Raw genomic sequence first — 22095 nt, forward strand, 5'->3', positions numbered from 1 at the left:
TGCTCAGCCCCACTCCCCTGCCCTCACATGTGCGCTCTGCTTAGCATCCCTCGAGGAGTTTCTGGAGAAGGACAGGGATGACTTCGTTCCTGTAAAAGACGGTCAGTCTTGTTCTTTTCACGTGCCCTTAAAATGTGAAGACTCCACTCAGGCAAAGCAGCTCTTGATTGAGATCATTGGAAAAATCGTTAACTGCTTATCACTGTGGTCCAAACCACTTATGCTCCAGGTGAAGACTGGGAGGCCTGGTGAGGTTAACTGGCTTATCAAGAGTCCCAGGCTCTTCACGGGGAGAGCCAGCCTGGAGCCCCAGCCTCCTGCTTTTCCTCCAAAGCTTACAACCACTCCTGTTATTTTATGAAACACCAGGTCTGATTCTTGGTAGGTTGTCAGGCACTTTTATTTTAAGAAATGACAAAGCTTTTTGTGTGTGTGTGTTCTAAATAAAATAATGACAATAGAAAACAAATATCAGAAAATACCTCAAATAGGCTGAATTTGCTAGTAGTAATGTGACTTTGGACTTTATTAAAATCAAAACAAACATCGCTATACAAACTTTTAAAGTTAACCTTTTTTGCCCAGTGTCCTTGGATGTAATGGTCCTGCTGACTCTTCCTGCCCACATATCTAATCCATATATATGTGAAATAATTCCCTTAAAGAACGCTATACCATTCAGTTCAACAGAAGTGGGGAAAAACACCTTCAGATTTACATTCCCAGCCCTAAAAGCAGATACTCCTGTTCTTTAAACCAGGTGATGGTCAGAGGTTGCTGACACATTGTCCTCATGTAATAGTTATACTAATAATAACAATAATAGCAAACACACATACAGCATTTATGATGTAACAGGCACTGTTCTAAGTATTTTACATGAATTAACTCATTTAATCACCACAACAGTCTTTTGAGATAAGTACTAACAATATCTCCATTTACAGCCAGGGAAACTGAGGCACAGAGAAGTTAAGTAATTTGCCCAAAGTCACACAGTAAGTGATGGAGCCCAAAGTAGACAAAAAGGGTAGTTCTGGGCAAATGCAAATTTTACAGATCAAATTGCATTTAGGGAGTCCGATAATTACCAAAAACTTTTAGCCCAACTGGTTATAATGATTAATGTAATAATCTTCCAGGCATTTTTAATTGCTCTAACACAATTTAATATATAAACAGGAAAAGTCTGGGAAGATAAAGTGTTCCATGACACTGGTATTAGGAGAACCAGTGCCTCAGACTATAAGCACCAATCATTAACATTTTTCTCTCCATGCCAGCCATCCCTTGGGAAATTAGTATTACTAATCTTAGGCAATTTTTTTTTTTTAAGAGACAGAACTAAATTACCGACAGCAGAGTTTCAAACAGTAAAGTTATATAAATGTACTTTAAACCAGTTAGACTGCTCAGCAAACAGTTAGGTGGTGTTCAACATAGCTGAAGTGTTTTTACTTTTAATTAAATGTGTAATTAAGCATATTGATTCTTTGGTCGCCCTAACTTAAATAAGAGACAATGAATCTTTCTTTGAAGACTCATTTTAAGTCAGCATTATTTCCTCTTCAAACAGTACCCCTTGAAGAAGACGTGGGATACGCTGCCGGCTTTGTAGTTCTGCACATCTTGGCCCATCCTTTGGGCCCAAAGTTATTCCCTTGAATATCTCTTGAGGTTCTTTCCCGTCAGGAGAGAGAATGGAAAAAGGACTCTGTACTGTAGCTGGTCCCATTAAACCCCTTGAACACTATCCGTCCTGGAGATTTCTCAGACTTTTTTTAGGTGTCAGTACTGGGGAATGGAATGTACAGTCTGTTAAGTCTGCATCTCATTTTTAAATTGGGTGCGATTTCTTCTATTTATCATCCTTTAATTAATGGTTGAGCACTTTATAAAAAACAAGCACTTCCTTCTAGTAGTTGCAAGCAGGAAAAAGAGAACTACCATTTGTGTTCCTTGTGAATATTTAACAGCTTTCTGTCTTTATTTTTGCTTTCATCTTTTTAGTACTGATTTTCTACCTAGACAAGCACTGTGTGGGATTCGTCTGTTTTTTTATGCAGGTTAACCTCATTGTCTTCAGTTTATTCCCCAGGAGAGTCCATTATTTCTTTATGGGTTTTTTTTTTTTTGCAAGGTCTCCCTTTAGATGATATCACATTTGTGCCTCCACAGATTTGTCTGAGAAACAAATTTGATCTGAGAAAGGAAGTATAATAAATAATACCTACGCTCCAAACCTCCCTCTCTGCCCCTCATAAGCACAGATTTCAAGGTACCCATATTAGAGCTCTTGCCCAGAACTTTCATCCGATAACCATTCATGCATTCATTCACTCATCAAACATGTAAGGGCAGGTAGTGTGCTCATGGTGCGAAGATGACTCAGGCACAACTGACACTGGGGAGCATTTCCATTGTGGAGGAAGCGGGGTTACAGGCTGAAGGACGTACAGGGAGGTGCGTAGAGTGTGCACCCTGTTGTCACTATTTCTAGTCCACAGCCCAGCCAGTTCTGATTCATCTTGGGGTGACCCCAAGCATAGCAGATTACTTTTACTTCTATGTACAATAATTTAAAAGCATGAACATAGCTTTGAAATTTAGGGAGGAAGAAAATACCAATTATTCAGTACTTTAAAAACATGGAATAAGGTGAGAAACTGCTTTGACCTGGTCAGAAGTAGAGAGTGGCACATACAGGAGTGCCCCCTCGCATTTGAATCTTGAAGAACCTGCTCACCCCTGTGTTCTGTGTGGTGAGGACACCTTTCAGGCCTGAAGTATTTATATATGGCCTGCTGGGAAGCTGGGAAAGACTTGCTCCTGGGATCTGCTCCTGTAACTCCACAGTGCTCCACAGGAGGGCGACGGAGAGCACAAAATGGAGTCCCTCCTGCTCTGAGCAGGGTGGGGAAGGTAAGGAGGGTAATAGAGTTCAGCCAAGGTCTCCGAGAGTCATGTGCTCTGCTGCCGATGGAGTGCCTCGAAAAGGCATGCTATAGAGTCATGAGCTTACTTATTTATGATGCTCGACAATTTCTTGGAACTCCTAGCGAGAACATGCATGCCCAATTCATGACTCATAGCTAAAGTCCACCATTAGTTTCTACCACATTGTGGACTTACTGCCCTAATTCTTGGTATGGTATCTCTCACCAGCTCTCCTCTGCCCCTATGTGTCTCTGTGTGTTATCTTTGAGGAAATAGTGCCTTTCTAGAGAAAGATAAATTTGCGTCTGGGTATGAACTTAGTCCCTTAAAGTTAAATTTCCGAGTCCTTGGGTTGATAGCAAACACACATACATCCTGTTTTTACTAATTGGAAAGCAAAGTTCAAAAGTGATTCTGAAATTACCAGTTAAAAAATTTGCCTAATCAGGTCCTTTTACCGTAGGAGAATCTTGCTCATTTCTACAAAATGTCCTCCCCCTCACTCACCTGTCCCACCTTGGCTTTGCATTTCCCAGGCTTGCATTTCGTGCCTCGTTTAGACAGCTCACCTCAGTGTCCCCTGACGTGGAGTGTGCTTGCCCCCTGCTCCAGTTACTTACTGTTTTCCTGCTTCCCTGAACTACCCCTTCTCCAGAGTAATTTTCTCCTAATTCTTTGGGGCCCAGCTCTGGTTCCCTCATTCCAGTAGACCTTCCAGGGATGATTCCCGTGGGGGTCTTTCTCTCCTCTGATTCCTTTTGGTCTTCTGCGTGACATTATGTATAAACTGTGCAAAAATGCTTTCCTGTCTGTAATTACCTGAATTGTCTGTTGATGGTGATGATGCCTTTGAGCCCTGTTGTGCCTAATAAAGGGCTACACCTACTTTGTGATTGGTTGATCCCTATCTTGGCTGATTGGACCGATTGTTTTTTTTCATTCTAGCATTTCAGACAATGTGAGTTTGCTTTTCTTTGGATTGCCTTTTTATCTGTGGGTTCCTCTCTTCTGTTTGGCAGGTCAAAAAAATTCCAGTCATTTATTGAGAGCTGTTTGGTAAAGAACCACAGCCAGCGACCAGCCACAGAACAACTGATGAAGCATCCATTTATACGAGACCAACCTAATGAGCGACAGGTCCGCATTCAACTCAAGGACCATATCGATAGAACAAAGAAGAAGCGAGGAGAGAAAGGTTAGCAGCGCATTTGTATTTCAGCAAAGGAAACAAAAGATGGAGTGAGTCATGGGCTCTTGATGTATTCCGAGGTGACTGTGGGGACTTCAAATGTGCCTGCATTCTTCTTTAGCGAGAGGGGCTGCCTCTGAGATCGCAGCCTCTGGGCTTCAGTGGAGTGAGACTGCTGGAATAGAATCCCCATGAAAGAATAGAACTGAGAGAAATATTACCTCTTCCGGGCACTGAACAAAAGGTGATGTTGAGTGATACTATGAAGTGGTTTAATATGACAAGTGATTTTCTTAATTCAAATGAATATTCATGTTTAGAAGACTAAAAATCTACAGAAGACAGACAATCTAAAAAAAAAATCTAGTTGGCATATTCTTTTGTACTGGCAGTCTGCAGTGTTTAAGTTTTCGTGCTCTGAGGCTCATTTCTAATTTAGTGATTAAGAAGTCAGAATGAATGTTCATAGTCAAGATTGATATAAAAGAGGTTGCCAGGCTTGCTATGTGGAACATTGAATTTTGAGTTAGAAGATCATTTAGCGCACTTCTTTATTTTATAGATTCAGAAACTCTTATGTCGATGGCTCTAGCACTTCTTTATTTTGTAGATTCAGAAACTCTTATGTCGATGGCTCTAGCAGCTATACCACGCTGTCTTTTCACTGCATCACTGGCAAGGACATGAGTCCAGACTTGAGGTCCTGAGGCAGTACTCTAGTTATTTGACTAATGACTCAAAATTCCTTGACTAGCATCCTGACCAAGGAGAAAAATTCCGTGGTCGGGGGCAGGTTCTATGACTAGTTGGGTAGGGAGGTCGGGAAGGTTGTGGTATGGGAAGGAAAGAGGGAGATGCAGAGGACAGACAGGGTGGGTTCTCCTTGAGTGGGAGTGGGAGGGGGCAGCTGGCGAGAGGATGACAGTGAGGGGGCAGGATAGACCGCAAGGTGCGCACTGAGCGTGCGGGGAGTGGAGAGGAGAGGGGAGGCTAGGGATGGAGGATGGGAGGTACACGGTGATGTGCTTTTCCTCGCTCCTATTCTCCCCACCTTTCTCCTCTGTTCCTCATAAGCCAGAGGGGGTGAGGGGGCAAGGGCGTGGGCAGCACAGGTCAGGGGGTGCTCTCCTTTTATTTGAATTTCTTTTCTTCTTTGCCCCTGCAGTTAATATCTGTAATGTGGCAAGGTATGAGCAGGGACCTAGGGGTGGGGCGGGGGGCAGTGGAGGGGTCAAGGCTGGGCAGAGGTCAGATCAGCAGAGGGCTCAGGGAGGTTAAGTACTCAGACTTTTGTTTTCAGACTCAAATTCTGAGTTCAAATTCTAGCTCTACCCCTTCACAGTTATGTGAACTTCACCCCAGTTTTCTCATCTTTAAAATAGGAGTGGGGGTGTAATAATAATTAGTATTTCTTGGCATTGTTGCAAAGATTAAATGAGATAATGCATGTAAAATGCTTAATACACTGTCTGGCACATAGACGTACTCAATAAATATTAGCTATTCTTATTTAGACAATTCTTCATTGACCTATACTTTTTCAGCACTACTCAGGATTACTTTCTGAGAATTTGCGACCTCTCTGCCTCTGACCTATGAGTAAGCATGGGTAAAGTTTGTGCCTTGGGTTGTTTTCACATTTTTTTGGCACAAACTCTGGAATGTGACTGGGAACTCACCATCCCATGAAGATAGACTATTTTTAGTGCATTCCTTCTCTGCAGAGTAGAAGAGTAAGATTCTTGGTGGTCGGTGTACTCAAGAGTTATAGGGTGATTTAAGGAACCTGATTCTGTTTAGGCTTAGAGCCACCAGAAGCCCTCATTTTTATCTGCTCCCCAAGAAAGAGTATTGATCAAATGAGATCTCATTCCATTTGCTCAGTTTGACCAATGACTTAACTTGCTCCAATACTTTTTCACTCTCTTAGTAGCTCTAAGACCAGCTTTTGGTAGAAGCAAACAATTTTAATGTGTATTGCTTTATGATTTCTTTTTACCTGATATTATTTCTTCCTTAAGATATGTTGATACATACTGATTTAAGCCAGTAATATAAAAGCAATGAAACCAGATTCTGGTGAAGTATTACAGTTGAGGAGCCTGACAAATGAAAGTTTTACCCTAGAGAGTAGAAATAATTGGATTAGTTGTGTGCTTCTTTTCCTTGCTGTAATTTCTTTTAATAGATAAAATGTCTGCATTTTTCTTTGAATTCTGTGTTGATTCATCTCAGGAAAGTTTGGAATATTAAACTTTCGATCTGGATTATTGAAACACTTTATGAAGGTTTTTTACATTTTGGTGAAATAATAGTTAAAAAATAAGTAGCCTGAAAACTTCATAACTAAAAATATGAAGCTAATTTGTGATTTAAAAAAATACTCTTGACTCATCATGCTTTTGGCTTCCTTTCATCATCCCTTTAATGGCTAAATAGTATGGAAGGCAAAGCATGTTTAAGTTTATGATCAAATTCAGTAGTTCTCATCATGTGACTGCTGCCTCCTGGTGGTAACATAACCAAATTGCAGTTTCAGTTCCTTTCTAGGGGTTCACACATGTCTTCAAAGTTGTAATTACTAACCCACAGCTGTGAAGGGATAATAGTAATGTGACAACTTCCCTTGCTTAAAATTAAAAGCTCCTCCAAAGGCTCCCCATTGCTCACAGAAAAGTCCTCAGCATGGTTTATATAAGGATCAGCAAGCTATATCAGACCTGCTGGCCTTCTCACTCCATCTGCTTTTCTCTCACCCAGACATCTAGTGACTCACGACTCACTGTTTCCTGAACATGGCATGCACTGTAATGCTGTCAGCCTTACTCAGGTGGTTATGTTGCTTAGAATGCCCCTTTCCCACCACTTTCAGCTGCCATCTGCCTGGAAAAGGGCACTGACCTTCCAAGGCCCAACTCATTTTTCCCTCAAACACTTCACTGTTCTCTCCCTTAATTATGCCCAGTGGACTTAGCTGCTCTTTTCCCTAATATCTTATTGCTCTCTTTATTTACTTCTATTTAGCATATAATATGTTGGAAAGAACACTAGTTTTAAAGTTGGATAAGTTCTGGATTGAATTCTAAGTGCAAATTCCAGGTTTCTTAATAAGATAACATTGTTCATATCACTTAACCTCTTATAATCTCAGTATCTTCGCTTGAAAAATGGGTTTTTATGAGAAATAAATGAGAGAACACAGTACCTAGCATGGTGACTGGTGTGGGAGACACCCAGTAAAGATTAGTCCCCTTTCTTCACAATCATGGGGACTCTGATTATTTACTTGTCCATCTTGCCCATTGGATTCTGATCTCCTCCAAATCAAAGACTCAGTCTTATTCATTATTGCATGTTAACCTGCTTAGTATGTTACTGAATTAAATGAATGTCCGCAGTGGGTCAATCAAAACACATTTAACTCTACATTTTTAATAGCACATATTGTCAAAAGTTTCTTTCTGGTATTTATCAAAATATCTAAAGGCAATTTCTGAATCCATGTAAGTCATAATAAAACTCCTACTTAAAAAAATGATTAATGCCATCAATAAGTTAACAGCAGGCCAATAAAAGATTAGTTTAGGTGGTCCTATAATGGGAGTATAAAGTTATTTTTCAGTTCCTTGTCTCCACTTTCATGTGAACGCCAGGTGTTAGGGACAGATATCAAGAGTCAGTGGGGACAATCTTGGATGGGATTAATTCCATGGACTTGAATCTGTTGAATCTTGAACTGTTGGCACACAAGTCAGGAGGCCTGGAGCCTGTCCCAGGTCAGCATTAGCTACCACTCTTTGGCCTCATTTACTTATAGATAAAACGTAGAGGGTGGGCTTTGCTGAGCTGTAGTACCTTTTGTGCACTGACATTCTGTGAGTCTCTCTTTAGATGAGACCGAGTATGAGTACAGCGGAAGTGAGGAAGAAGAGGAGGAGAATGACTCAGGAGAGCCCAGGTAGGAGAATAAGAGCCCAGTCTTCTTGTTTCCACATTCTGGATTGTGCTTGCGTGACATTCACTTCCTTTTGATTTATAGGTTCATTTTTAAGAATCCAGCAGAGTGGTCTTACTTAATTTATTGCCCACAAACATACTTATTAATTTGGGAAAATTTCTCTAGGCAGATTCTTACGAAAACATGGAAATCAGCATATTCTTTATCTTGTCTCCCAAGATTTATGGTCTCTATTCTAAGACCTTGTTTCCTCATGTAGGTAATGTATAGAATGGGCAGGAGACAATTATCTGGGTAATACGGGACTGAAAGTACCTAAAACTGCAACTTTCTGGGGACTTAAGTGGTATTTTTGGACTTGAGTTACTCAGTTCATTACCTCCTATCTTTGAGAAGCCCATTAGGGCAGCCAGTGTCCTTGTCACATGCCTTGGTATTTTCTCTCCAGCCAAATCCAAGAGGAAGTGATTTCCAGGAAGTCAAATTACACTCCAGAGGTGAACCCTAAGTAGAAACTTTTATGCCCGTTCTGGTTGTCCCATGTTGGACCCCAGAATCAAGTGCTGCTTTATTATTGTTGCCTCTCCATTTTGCGTTTCACTTGACTTTGATTCCGACTTTCTTCTAGTCTGTGTTTATAAATAATTAAGGCCGATGTGCTCACACTGCTAAGATGTCTCTTTCGGGAGAATTCAGCTGGCGGCAGTTTAGTGAGAAAGGAGTGCAGGCTCGCACACCATGGCAGGTTCACTGAACATGTGAAGTGAGACTTATTGGGGAAAATGCACAAGCAGAAGGGTCACCAGGGTATTTAGGTCCCCATCCTCTAGCCATCCAAGGAGGGGACCCCAATGCTTCAGGAGGAGGAGCGGTTCCTATACTGCTGAGGCAGAGCTTCGTGACAGAGCTTCGGAAAGGCTGGCACAGCCACTGCTGCAGGAAGGAGCTAGTGGGTTCATTCTGAGCTAGCTCAGACCTACCAGGCTGGATTATTGCCCAACTGCCGAGAGAGGGCGGCACTGAGCTTACAGGGCCATCAGGTTGTCTCTCATCACCTGCCCTGGGAATTTTCAAGGTCAACTACTGAAGGAGAATTCTTTCCTTCCACCTGATCTTTAACATGTTAGCCACCTCCAGTTTAGCTGCATAGAGGTGATGATTGTCAGGTGGTGACATGGAAAATGAATCTTCTTATAAGGCAAAGCACCAGATGTCCTGCTTTCAGAGAAGTTACACACTATGTTTTCCAGAGGTCACCCAGATGGTCGTGTCAGCCTGTCTGATCTCTGTCCTTAGAACTGAGAAACTCTGTTGTAACTGATACGTCCTAAACTGCATGAGTCACTTAGTGGGCCGACCTAGTCATGCCTTAACACTTCTATAATTGTAACATGTCATGACATCACATTGAAGATTATAGTCCAAGTCCTGTTTTATGGACACATGCAATTAATCTTCATGAAATCCTGAAAAGTAGAAAGGAACAATGGTTATCTCATTTTAGAAATGAGGTAACAGCCCAAGGATGGCAACCAGGTCACACACTGAGTTAATGACTGAGTCACTAATACAGCCCAGATCGCCTGACAGTGATTCAACATTAATTAATAATTGATGGAGCATCCTTGTGTGCATGTGAGCTGGGTTCTCCAAGCCCCACCGCCTTGCACAGAGCATGTGGCCTGTGCAGATAAGTGCTGTCATTTGGGGTTTATTTGAGAGTTCTACACAAAGTCTGTAAGTTTTAGGGGAAGCTTGCTAGGAGAAACCCAGCATTGTCTATGGAATGTCATGAAAGAAGCCTTTTTATGACACGTTATGGTGGTATCTCACATGGCACACTAACTACTCTCCAAAACAGAATGATCCCTCGTCAGCTGCCACCAAACCTGCTCCTCCCCCAGCATTCCCCATCCCAGTCTGTGTCACCACCACTGCCCAGGTGCCAAGACCAAACCTGCAAGTCATCCCTCACTCCACACATTAGCTCCATCAACAGGTTTCATTAACTGTATCCCCGAACACTTTTCCCAGCCTCCATCCCCACTGCTCCTGCCCTAGGCCACCGCAGTAGCAGCACAACTGCTGGCCTTGCTTGCCCTCATACCTGCTGTGGACTGTTGTCCATTCATCAGCCAAGCAAATTCGATCATGTTACTCTCCTGCTTATAAGCTTGCTATGCATGGCTTCCATGGCCCCACGCTTCACCCGTCTGTCCTGTCTCTCCGACCTCCTCTTGCACCACTCTCCCTCTCATTCACTCTGCTCTGGGAAGACCAGCGGGGGTTCATTTCTTCAAAGAGGGCACACCTGGTCCCACCACAGGCCCCTAAACTTGCTTTTCCTTCTGCCTGAGGTTCTTCCCCTACCTCTTTGCGGGACTGACTCTTCATCATTTGAGTCTTGGCTCAGCTGTCACCTCCTCAGATAGGTCTTCTCCGATCACCCCACCTAAAGCAGAACCCATAATCCTTGCCCCAGTGACCTGCCACCGTCACTCTTAAATTGTTACATTTTTTGTCTTCTACAGAGCCTATAAATACCTGAAATTATGTTACTTGTAATAATGTGTCTGCCTGTCTCATTATTTGTCTAACTACCTCTCTTCCCCACAAGAAGATAACTCAAGAGAGAATTTGTTTAGCTACTGCTGTATCCACTAGAGCCTGTTACAGTGCCTGCTACTTAGTGGGTGCTCAGTAATTATTTAATGGGTTTATCACAGGTGGAAGCTGCCAGAAAGATTAAAAGGGCTGGGTTTGTAAGAACAAATAGGGGCCATTTCCCACCTCCCTGTGAGGCTTCTGGGCACAGCTAAGGAGTCTGTAACTCTGAGTTGTCCGCCTGCAGTTAGATGAGAGTAGGGCGGCCCTGGACCTCCAGTGGAGTAGTTGGAGTTTGGTTACGGTGTTTTCTGTCCCTCGTTCTGTCACACACACACGCACACATGCACATGATGCACAACCACTGTTTTACAGATGAGGAAATTGAGGCCCATGGTGCTTAAACAGAATCTAGGAATCAGTAAGCTGAGCTGAAGTCCCAGGTGCACCCTCTGTGGCCAGAACCAATTAACAGTGTGTGGTGAGGCAAGCCCTGAACTCTTGGACTTGGCCGACTTGGGTTCAAGTTCTGGATCTGTGTCAGCCTTGACTCTGGCACTTCCTCTCCCTGTCTTGTCATGCCTGCCCTTTGCCTCCTGGGGTTGGAGGAGTCAAGGAGGTGATGTGGGTGAGGGTGATGTACTCGTCCAGGGAGAGTAGGCTTCCTTACTGCTCTTGATGGGTCATTTTTATCTGCTGGCTTTGCTCTTGCCTTTCTTAAAAGTGAAAATAAGACGGTCTGGGGCTCAGGGCTTGCACAGTCACCAAAGCCTTTAGAAACAGATCTTTGCCATGTCACAAGAGTGAGGGAGCAGTGTGGACGGTCCTGGAGAGAGGTGATGACTCTAGGATGTGACGTCCCTCCAGGATGGAGACAGCATGTGTATGCAGTAGTCACACTGAAAGGCAGCTGGACACTAGTCTCTTGCCTTGACTCTGTTTCTTCCGGGGGTGAGTGATGTAATTCGCGGAGGATCTAAGAGCCTGTGCTTGATCGTGTGGCTTCCTTCCCCACACATGGGTGAGTTATTTGCCCTGCTCTCCTCTCCAGGACCCAGGTAGTGATGGCCCTTGCCCCGTGTGGGATCCTCACCTCTCTCTCCTGCCCACAGCTCCATTCTGAACCTGCCGGGGGAGTCGACGCTGCGGCGGGACTTCCTGAGGCTGCAGCTGGCCAACAAGGAGCGGTCTGAGGCCCTGCGGCGGCAGCAGCTGGAGCAGCAGCAGCGGGAGAACGAGGAGCACAAGCGGCAGCTGCTGGCTGAGCGCCAGAAGCGCATCGAGGAGCAGAAGGAGCAGCGGCGGCGGCTGGAGGAGGTGAGGCCTGGCTTGTGCGGGCCACCTCTGCGCCCACATCCCGTGGCTGGGGTCGCTTCCTGGGTACCCACTGGGCCCGATCCCACCCTTGAGTCGGTGCTCGGAGGACACACACCTTAACTGCAAGGGGGGACGAGGCCTGAATGCCCTTACAAGCAGAGGACCTCCCTTGCTTGGGGCGGGGGTGTGACCTTGCTGTGGTCACTTCAGAAAAGCAGGTGGAGGCCTCAGCCCCTTCAAGTCTTACTTAAATGTCACCTCCTCACACCCACTCCCTCCAGCATGTCCTGTTGCCCTCCCTGCTTTATTATTTTTACATGCTCCTATCACCTTCACGCATACTCTGTGTGTACTGCCCTGTGTCTAACACTGGAACGTAAGCTCCCTGAGGACAGGGGATTTTGTCTCTTGTATCCCTGATGTATCTCTACATTATGTGTCTCTCCTGCCTAGAACATTGCCGAGCACACAGTAGATGCCTCAAAAATATTCATGGAATGAATGAATTAATATACAAATGAATGAGGCAGTGATTGAGAGGTGAAATATAGGTGTTAACTAGACCACAGAGAAATGTCAAGTATGGAAAAGCAGGGCCTGTCTCTTGATACTCCTTTGTTACTCCTCTGAACACCGGGGAAAGCATTTCCCAAGTTCTTCCACACACACACACCGTTTGGTACCCAGGGCCGGTCCTCCAGTTTGTGGGCAACACTTGCCTTCACCGGCAGGCATTGCTGTCATCTCTGTGGGAAACCACATGCAAGCACACTTTCCTGCATGGCTTGTCCTGGGCGAGGCTCTCACCTTGTGGTCTTACAGATCGTTATTGAAGCCTCTTTCCCAGAGCCTTGCTCTGAGGCCTCCTTCCTCTGCCAGATAAATCAAAGCCTCTAGACAATTCAGACCCTGAGAGGGCATAGCTTTGGGGAAGTTGGATGGCAGAGGAAAGGTTAACTAGCTGCCCGGTAATGGGGCAGTAATTTTACAGTTTTCCTAGACACCGTCTTGCTCCTCATTAACGGTTTACAGCAATTCACTTGCTTTGTCAGGTGGCTGCTGTGGTTAGAGGGCGGTAAATTGCAGACACCAGGAACAGATTGCTTTTTAAATGGCACATCCAGGCCCAGCTTCCCTGGTTTAAATCAGTGAGGGCCTCAGTTCCAGTTTGCAGTAAATCTCATCAAGCTCATTATGTCCCTGGAATATTAGTGTGCCGACCAGCAACAATGATACCAACAGTTGCAATTACTGAGTGACTTCTGTGTGCCAGGTACCGGATAGGGTGCTCTGCTTATGTCTAGGATCTCATCTACTGTCATTATCTCTTTGCATATATCCATCATCTCGGATGCAAAACACACATAATCCCCATTTAACAGAGGAAACCGAGGATCAGGGAGGGGAAGTAATTGGTGCCGTGTTGCAGGGCCAGTAATTGCAAGGGCAGGATTCACACCCTGGTCTCCCTGATCCCAAAGTCCATGCAAGCCCTGAGACGGTAAGTGTAGGTACGTGCCAGAGCCTCGAACTGTGATCCTCAGAATTGGACCTTGTAGGCTTCTGCCAACAGCAGCAGGCAAGTGAAGCCCTTTGCAATCTAAGTACATAAGTCTGTAACACTGTCAGTGTGAAGACGGCTCAGCACAGGAGAAGTTTGGCGTTCACCTCCTTCTATTCTAAGATTATGCTGTAGTAGACAGAGGCACTGCAGGGCTGTGGGGCAGAACCTTCAAAGAAGCGGGCAGAGGCAGGGTGAAGGCAGGTGTGGGTGTTCATCAGGCAGCTCTCAGAAGTGGAGTATGAAGTGTAGCCGTGGAGGTGCCTGCACCACCTCTGGTTACTCTCCTGGGCACAGACTGACATTCCCTGCAGCTATGCCCTGGTGTCATCTCCTTGCTGGCCCCAGCCTGGAGCCACGCCATGTCCTCCACTCTCTCAGGTCTCCTCAGGACCAAAGGCCTCTGCTGTTTGGATCCAAGCTTTGCTCCTTTAGACTTCTGATCTACCCTCTCCCTCCAGCTAAGCAGTGCCCCCGCAGGCTCTGCTCCCGAATCCTGCCTTCCCTGCTTTTGTCCTGGCTTGTGGTTTATTCCTTCCAGGAGCATTTCCCAAGGCTGCCACCTCATTGGAATGTCAAATCCTGGAAGGAAACCGGACCATCTGCCTTAGTCAGTGGGTTCTTTGCCAAGTGATTTGTTACACTTAGTTTCAAGCTAAAGGCAGTACCATGTAACCCTAGAAAATTCCCACTGACATCCCATAAAGCACTTACAATACTCAAGAATGCAAACATGCATGTGGGCATACACACACACTTACGTGAATTTCCTTTTTTTTTTTTAATTTTAACATAAGAACTCTTGGCCCCTTGGACCTCGATCCTCAATTAGTGCAAAGTCTTTTCAGAGGATGCATTGTATTGTTTTGTTTTTATTTTTTGTTTTTTTTTCCCTTCTTACCTGGCATGATTTATTTGAATTTATGTTTTCTCATCAAGTTGTTAGAATAGTCATTTCTGACAGTTATGAACACCTGCCACAAGACAGGTAGTCTGTTCAGCACTTTATGTGAATTGGCTCATGTAGTCCTCACAGTAACCCCCATTCAAAAGATAATGCAGCTGAGTCTCAGAGAGGTTAATAATTTGCTAAAGGTCACACAGCTTGAGAGGTTTCAAATCCAAGGGATCAAACTGCTGAGCCCAGGTGCTGTCACAGCATCTGTCTGGCCTCTCTGCTGATAAGCCATGGTCAGCATGCTTTTCCATATTCTTTCCAATGCCTCTGCTTCTGTGGCCTATTACCCTGAGAACTGAAGGGTTTCTGAGCAAGTGCAAAGAAGCTGCACCCAGCAGGTGCTCATCTTTGAGCGGGGTTCTGGCTCTCATGCTCCCAGTCAGAGCTACAGAGGCTTCCTCGTGTCTCTTCTTTTGTGGCATTTTCTGGAGCCTCTACCTTGGATGCAAGTCAGAGTTCAGACTCAGAGGGACACGTGTAACCACAGGGACGTGCCCTCTAAGTTCCCGCTTGTGCAGAAGACAGCTGCATGCACTGTGCCCTCTGCACCAATGTGCACGAGCCCCGGCTTCTCCCCAGAAGCAGGAACACTGTGACCACAGGGCAGCAGGAGGTTATACCGGCTTTATCTTTTGATCCTTTATCTTGCCCCTATTGCTCAATAGAAACGAAAAAGAAATACTGAATACTCAGATGGCTGTAAATTCTGAACCCTTAAGTAATGACTGTCCCTGCCACCAGGAACTCCTCTCCCGCATCTTGCTCCTGCTGGATCCCCATCCACGTCTGCTGCCCTGGCCTGTGGTGATGACTTGTGTTTCTGGTGTCCTGAGTAGGAACTTGGACCACATTGTCACATAGGAGCAGTTAAAGCCCGTAGTTAGACATGTAAATTTAGCTTCATTGTGGGTCAGCTGGGCTCTTGTAGGCATCCTGGGAAATACATTACCACTTCCAAATAAAGGCACTTCAGATGCCCTTTTGGTGACCTGGGGCTGCGTAGGTTGTAGCCTTCATATTCCTCAGTGATCTCGGATGTCACCTCCTTCCAGAGGTTTCTGAGGAAGCCCTACTGTCCTTTGCTATTTATGGGTAACCATGTGGATCTGACTAGGTTCTAAATCAGTAAATGTATATTCTTAGAAGGACTTTGACTATAAACTGAGTGTAGTCATTTATCAGCTCGTGAAAAGGACGTGGCTTCAGGTCAGTTAAGTGGTGGGTACAAGACTCACAGCTTTTTTTTACTGAAGTATAATTGACATACAACATGATAGTGGGTTCAGGTGTACAACTTCATGATTCAACATTTGTATACACTGCACAGTGATCACCACAATAAGTCTAGTTACCCTCTATCACCATACAAAGTTAATACAACAGTAATGCAATATTATAAGACTCTCTGTTTTTGACCAATGATGAAGTACAATTTTAACTAAGTTCCAGGAACTCGATTAAACCCAGCTGAGGTGAATGAATCCATCAATAGTGAGAAGAAGTGCATAGAGAGCCTCTTGTGTTTTTATTCAGTTGGCCTAGACTATACACAGCTTGTTCTATACGAGTTATCAGAGAGTTAGGGGCCAGGAGGTGTGGGGGTTTCCACTCTGGTCATCTTTTCAGACTAACCTTGGGCAGAAGATGTGTGGTGATGCTTGATTCTGCTCAAGAGTTTTGAAATGATACTAGTGATTTATGTATTTTTTTCAATTTGCTGAGAGCCTTCTGTACCTTCATTTGGGGGAGAGTGTCTTTAAGTCACAGGAATGAATCAAATTGACTCCAGGAGCACCACCCACCTCCATGGTAGTAAGTTTTATTCTTTGGAGAATTGTGTTAAGTTTTTCAAGCCACCTGGGTCTCATTTAGTGCCCTTTAAGACAATCGTAACATCATCCAGTTATAAAAACAACCAGTTCTAGCTAAAAGATATTATACTGTTTTGGTTCTATCACATGAAATTTCTTTTAAAGAATTACCACCAGGTAATTCACCAGACAATCGTAACATCATCCAGTTATAAAAACAACCAGTGCTAGCTAAAAGATATTATACTGTTTTGGTTCTATCACATGAAATTTCTTTTAAAGAATTACCACCAGGGCCGGCCCGGTGGCCGAGTGGTTAAAGTTCCACATGCTCTGCTTCAGTGGCCCGGGTTTGCAAATTCAGATCCCAGGTGCGGACCTACATCATTCACCAGCCATGCTGTGGCAGCGTCCCACATACAAAGTAGAGGAATATTGGCACAGATGTTAGCTCAGGGATAATCTTCCTCAAGTGAAAAAAGAGGGAGATTGGCAACAGATGTTAGTGCAGGGCAAATCTTCCTCAGCAAAAAAAAAAAATAAGAATTACCATCTGTGTCTCCTTGGCCAGTAACAGTGGAGCACTAATGTACAAAATGAGAGCCTAGCAGTCCAAACATGTGAAGTCCCTATAAGCCTCTAATTGTTTATTGTGAGTGACTGGGGCTTTCAAGGATATTGGGCTTAACTGTTTTTTTTTAAAGTGTATGGTGGAATTAAAACCTTTTTCCTATTCCTATAGGCAGTCATTCAACAAAATCAGTGAATACATACCTCTACTATGCAAGCACTGTGCTGGACACTGGGAATACGTCTGCCCTTGTGAAGGCTGGATCTGTGAGGGAAGCAGGCATTAGGCAAATAAACACCCAAATAACCAGTCACTGTCATTGCCAGACTGCTATGGTGGAGAATGGTGCGCTAAGGGGGTGAGCCACAGGGGTGGGAGCCTAGCCTGGCTTGGAGGCCTGGTGTCCAGCTGAAGGAGGGCAGAGGGGCATGCGGGAATGCCAGGCTGGGAATCCAAGGCACAGTCCCGCAGGGCTTCATAGACCAAGTTAAGGAATTTCGAATTTTGTTCTAAGAATAGTGGGAAACCATTGATGTGTTGCAACCAAGGAAATACGATCAGAACTGTGGTTTTACAGTGAAACTTTGGCTGCTGCAAGGGAAACTTTGGCTGCTGCTGCGATTGGAAGAAAGCGAGAGTGGGTAGGAGAGACAAGTTAGTCCAGGCCAGACGCTGTGGTGCTTCAGGTGGAGGGTGGTGGAGTGGGGACTGAGAAAGGTGGACACCTTTGAGAGAGATGCAGCCTGTGGAAGATGCAGGTCCTGGTGGTTGATTGGACAGTGTAGGTGAAGGAGAGCAGGCAGTCACAGAAGGTTCCCCGATGCTGGACTGGAGCATCCAGGTGGAGGACCAGGTTCGGAAGCAGGAGGAGAAGATCACTTTGGAAAGTAGTGAGTTTAAGATGCGTATGAGGTGGCCCGTGGTGACACCAAGGATGCAGTTGGATTATATGGATTTAGCTTAGAAGAGAGGTCGAGGATAGAAAAAAATGGAAATTATTGGTTTATGGTAATGAAGAATACATAGAGAAGAGAGTCTGGGCCTGAGCTCTGAGAACTCAGAGTAGGGGAGGAGAGCCAGCAAAGAAGACTGATAAGGACATAGAAGGAACACCAGGAGAGTTTGATGTTTTTGCAAAGAAAATCAAGTATTCAAGCATAAGGACGGAGTTAAAGGGGCCAGCGCTACAGAACCTCCCCCAAAGGTTGAGTAAAATAACAGCATTCTTTACTGTCAGAACAAAGAAGATATTTAAAAAGTAGTTTTTGTGTAGTATTCTCTAGAAACACATTCATTTCTTCTCTCTTTTGGAGGAAGGGAAGCAATCTGCTCAGGAAGTCAGAAGATCTGGATTTGGAGTGAAACGAAGTTGATTTGAATTTGAGGGTCTCTGTGTATCACCTGCATGCCCTGACGGTCCCCTTGGTCTCCCCACAACCCCCTTCCTGAGCACTGCGGGGAGGCTGCTAACAAAGCCTGTTCCCACCACCAACGTTGTGCTGAGAGTGAACCAGCAAAATGGTTGTGAAGCACTTTGTCAGCTGCCAAGAGGGGCACAGATCTCGCTTTTGAAGGACTTATCAAATCCAGTTTATTTATTTATTTATTTATTTATTTATTTATGTTTTTGGTGAAGAAGATCGGCCCTGAGCTAACATCCATTGCCAGTCTTCCTCTTTTTGCCTGAGAAAGATTGTCCCTGAGCTAACATCTGTGCCAATCTTCCTCTCTTTTGTGTATGTGGGATGCTGCCACAGCATGGCTTGATGAGCCGTGTGTAGGTCTGTGCCCAGGATCCGAACCCGTGAATGCCGGGCCACCAAAGCAGAGCATGTGAACTTAACCACTACGCCACTGAGCCAGCCCCACAAATCCAGTTTAAATATTGTTAACAAGCCCTACCTCATGCTTCTGATTAGAAGACTTTTCATAATTACTTGTGCATCCATTTGTGGTCAGCCTTGCCCACATTCTCTCTTAGCATTTGCTTTCACTCAGGCTAACCAGGCTAGTCTCATAGAAGCTGTGCCAGCTGGAGCCCAAACCAGAGAAGCCACTGGTGTGTGAGGTTATTCTTTGGAACCTAAGTAGTTTCTCCCAGATTCTCTTAGACCAAAAAAGTGAGGGGGGGCAGAGGGGAGCTGCATATTTCTTTAAGAGTCACTATGTACAGGACAACATATTGAAGCTCTGAAAAGTCCCATGGACGACAGAGCTTTTGGGGAAATTCTATTAAGAGTAGTACTTTGGCTAACAGTATTTTGGCTATCTTCCTTATTAGATGTAAGTTCTTTAACTTTTCTGTGCCTCAGTTTCCTCATCTGTGAAACTAGAAATAACAATAACACTTACCTCCTGGGGCTGTTGTGAGATATAAATGGGTGAATTCATAGAAAGCCTTAGAATAGCATCAATGCTGAGAACACACTGAATAAATATTAGTAGTAGTTATTATTGGAGTGGGTGCCTTTGGCTGAAGTCAGAGGTATAATTTCCAAAAGTTTAAGCTCTTTTATGTTCGGCAGTAAAACCCTCTTGAATTTATTAAAATATATGTACCAACAGGTAAACTTTTATTCATGCTTTGTGAAGAATGTTATACTAGTAGGAATTCAGTTATGTCATTAAGAGAAAAAAATATCTACGGTTTTTAAACGGCTGGGTAGCAGATAAGTGTAGAGGCAAAGTACACCAGCGGTGAAGCCGTGGAGACCAAGGTCTAATTCCAGCCACGTGGCCTTGGGCAAATTCCCCTCTCTGAGCCTCAGCTTCCTTATGTACACCATCAAGATACTGTTTACTGTGCAGGACTGTTGTGAGAAGTCAGTGGAATCATATCTGCAGAAGACTCAGCACAATGCCTGACACAAGAGTGGACTGACATTGTTGAGTGAATATTTTATTGTTATTTTGGAACTGATGATTTCAATGTTGTTGTCAGTTTTCTTGTTTTAAGAGTTTTCTAGATAGATAGCATTTTCCCATTGTAGGGCTTCCTTAATTATCTAACATGCCTTCCCTGTTTACTATGAAACCTGGACTTTTCCATCCCTTTTTGGAGGCTCTTTTCTCAGTGCACCCCTCTTATTGTGTCTTGCTGGGGTATCTGTCTGCAGTTAAATTAGCCAGCAGTCCTGGCCTTGCCAGCACAAGGGGGCAACCCATTCTTCATCCTTCCAGATGTACCTCGTCTTATAGGATCAACCACCACCTTGGAAAGTCTCCTCTTCCCAGCCAAGCCTCAGGGGACCTTCCCTGGGAGAAACTCTGCTTTTCGATAGATTCTCTTACCAGTATTTTTCACTGTCATTTCCAGCACTGTATAATTACAATCCCATCATTGCCAGCAAATGGCTGCAGCAAGTCTCCTCTCCTATCAGTACCTAAAAAAACCGCTAAGAAGACAGAGATCTTGTGATGTCTGAACAGTAAGCTTCTGGGCATCAGGGACACATACGTGGGGAATGACCATTTCACTGAGAAGGTAGAAACAAGGCAGTCAAGGGTGCAGTAAGAGACTGCCTGGGTTTGAATCCTGGCTCTGCCACTTAACTGGCTTTATGATCGTGGGCAGAACATGACTTCTTTATGCCTTGCTTTGCCCATTTATAAAATGAGATAGTAATAGTTTCAAGGATTAAATGAATTAATACACACAAAACACTTAGAACAGTACCTGGCGCCGAGTAAGCACCTAAATAAGTTCAAGAAGAGACTGAACACAAAAGGACAATCTTTGTTTCCCGTTATCTGCCTTTTGTTGCCGCTCTGAGTCATCTCTTTTCAGGGTGAGGAATCAGAGCTGAATGCAGCCTGAGCGAGCAGGAGACAGGGAATGCTGCCTTCCCACCCACAGGACCACACTCGCGGGTCCGCAGCCGGAAGAAAGCACCGTGAACAAGAATAACTCCCCCATTTCAGGGCCTGGAGTGTTAATTCATTGATACTACTGAGAAATGGCCTTTAATTCACTTAATCATTAACCACAGGCATCCGAATGTGTCCTGTGAGCAGCGGCCGCTGGTGGGGGGCCGAGCAGCCCTTTATTCCTGGATGTCGTTAGCATCAGCACGAACGCTGAATGCTTTCTAGCTGGGCTTTTGCTCTCTTTCTGAACAGAAATTATGAAACAGCTGGGAGGCAGGCTAGCAAACTGGCTACTCATTGTCCAGGGCAAGGCCTGCCCATGGGCCTCTGACAAGGGTGTGCGGTCGTGTGTGCCTAGAAATCATGCTTGTGCTTCAGGAGGCTGTGTGGTTGGCATGGATGTAGGAACCCTGCTTCTCAGTGGATCCCAGAGGGGTTCCTTGTTCTAACTTACCTGCCATGCTGCAGGAGGTCCCGCTTGTCCACTTGGACACCTGGGTCCTGTGATGGGAAGGGTGTCCTGCCAAGGTGAGGAAGTTGGGCTGAAATTCCTATACTGCAGCTTAAAAAGTTACTGATACTTGAAATCCTTTTGCTCAGACTCCTTCCTACACTTTCAAGGAATGGGAAGGGTATGCCAGTATTTTACACTTGTAGCATTTCAAACTGGAAAAAACCCAGTGATAGGCAGTTTCTGGCCCTCAGTGTATCTAGAGCACCTTAGGTGAAAGGCAGGGATTGCTTTTCCCTGACAGCGTGGAATGGACATTACGGACCTGGGTTCCATTGTCTAGGGTCTTCATAGAACCTCTTTTGTTACATCTAGTCTTCATCTCTTATGTTTCACAATCATTATTTTTAGTATTCCTAAACGTAGAACTATGACAACAAAATAGTTTCACAGAAAGTATGATTTCACGTGACATTTAAATCGAATTGTTTTCATTCCACTCTTGTTTTCTTCAGTGAGCAGTTTTATAGAATCTTAGAGGCTGGGGAACATAAGGGACCTCAAAAGTGATCTAAGCCATTTCTTCTCTCAAAGTAAGACTCCCTTTGACAATACTCCTCAGAGTCATTTAACCTGTTTAATGTGTAATCTCTGCTTATACGTTAAGAGGTTCGAGGCAGCATGTTCTATTTTCGAGCAATTCCTCCTGTTAAGAAATGTATCCTGTTATTGATTCAAGTCCTTGTGATCCCCCTGCATTAATACAGGTCATGCCAAAGAAAACTAAAATGCCCTACACATCAGCCCAGAAATGTCTGAAGGCGATGGTAATGTTCTTCCACAAATGTCACAGTTCCTGCAACCTTTCCAC

At 44.5% G+C, this 22095-nt stretch overlaps 1 protein-coding gene across 2 annotated transcripts in view; it reads left to right on the forward strand.

The window, feature by feature from the left end:
• The window catches only part of TNIK (TRAF2 and NCK interacting kinase), a 391580-nt gene that overhangs the window by 270797 nt on the left and 98688 nt on the right, over positions 1-22095 (forward strand). For both annotated transcript variants that reach the window (XM_058556353.1, XM_058556354.1), the window contains exons 10-12: positions 3957-4132; positions 8018-8084; positions 11801-12005. In XM_058556353.1, coding sequence (XP_058412336.1) covers positions 3957-4132; positions 8018-8084; positions 11801-12005 — 448 coding nt within the window. The remainder of the gene's footprint in view (positions 1-3956; positions 4133-8017; positions 8085-11800; positions 12006-22095) is intronic.

This window comes from Diceros bicornis, chromosome 15 (genome assembly GCF_020826845.1).
Source record: "Diceros bicornis minor isolate mBicDic1 chromosome 15, mDicBic1.mat.cur, whole genome shotgun sequence".
NCBI classification, from domain to species: domain Eukaryota; kingdom Metazoa; phylum Chordata; class Mammalia; order Perissodactyla; family Rhinocerotidae; genus Diceros; species Diceros bicornis.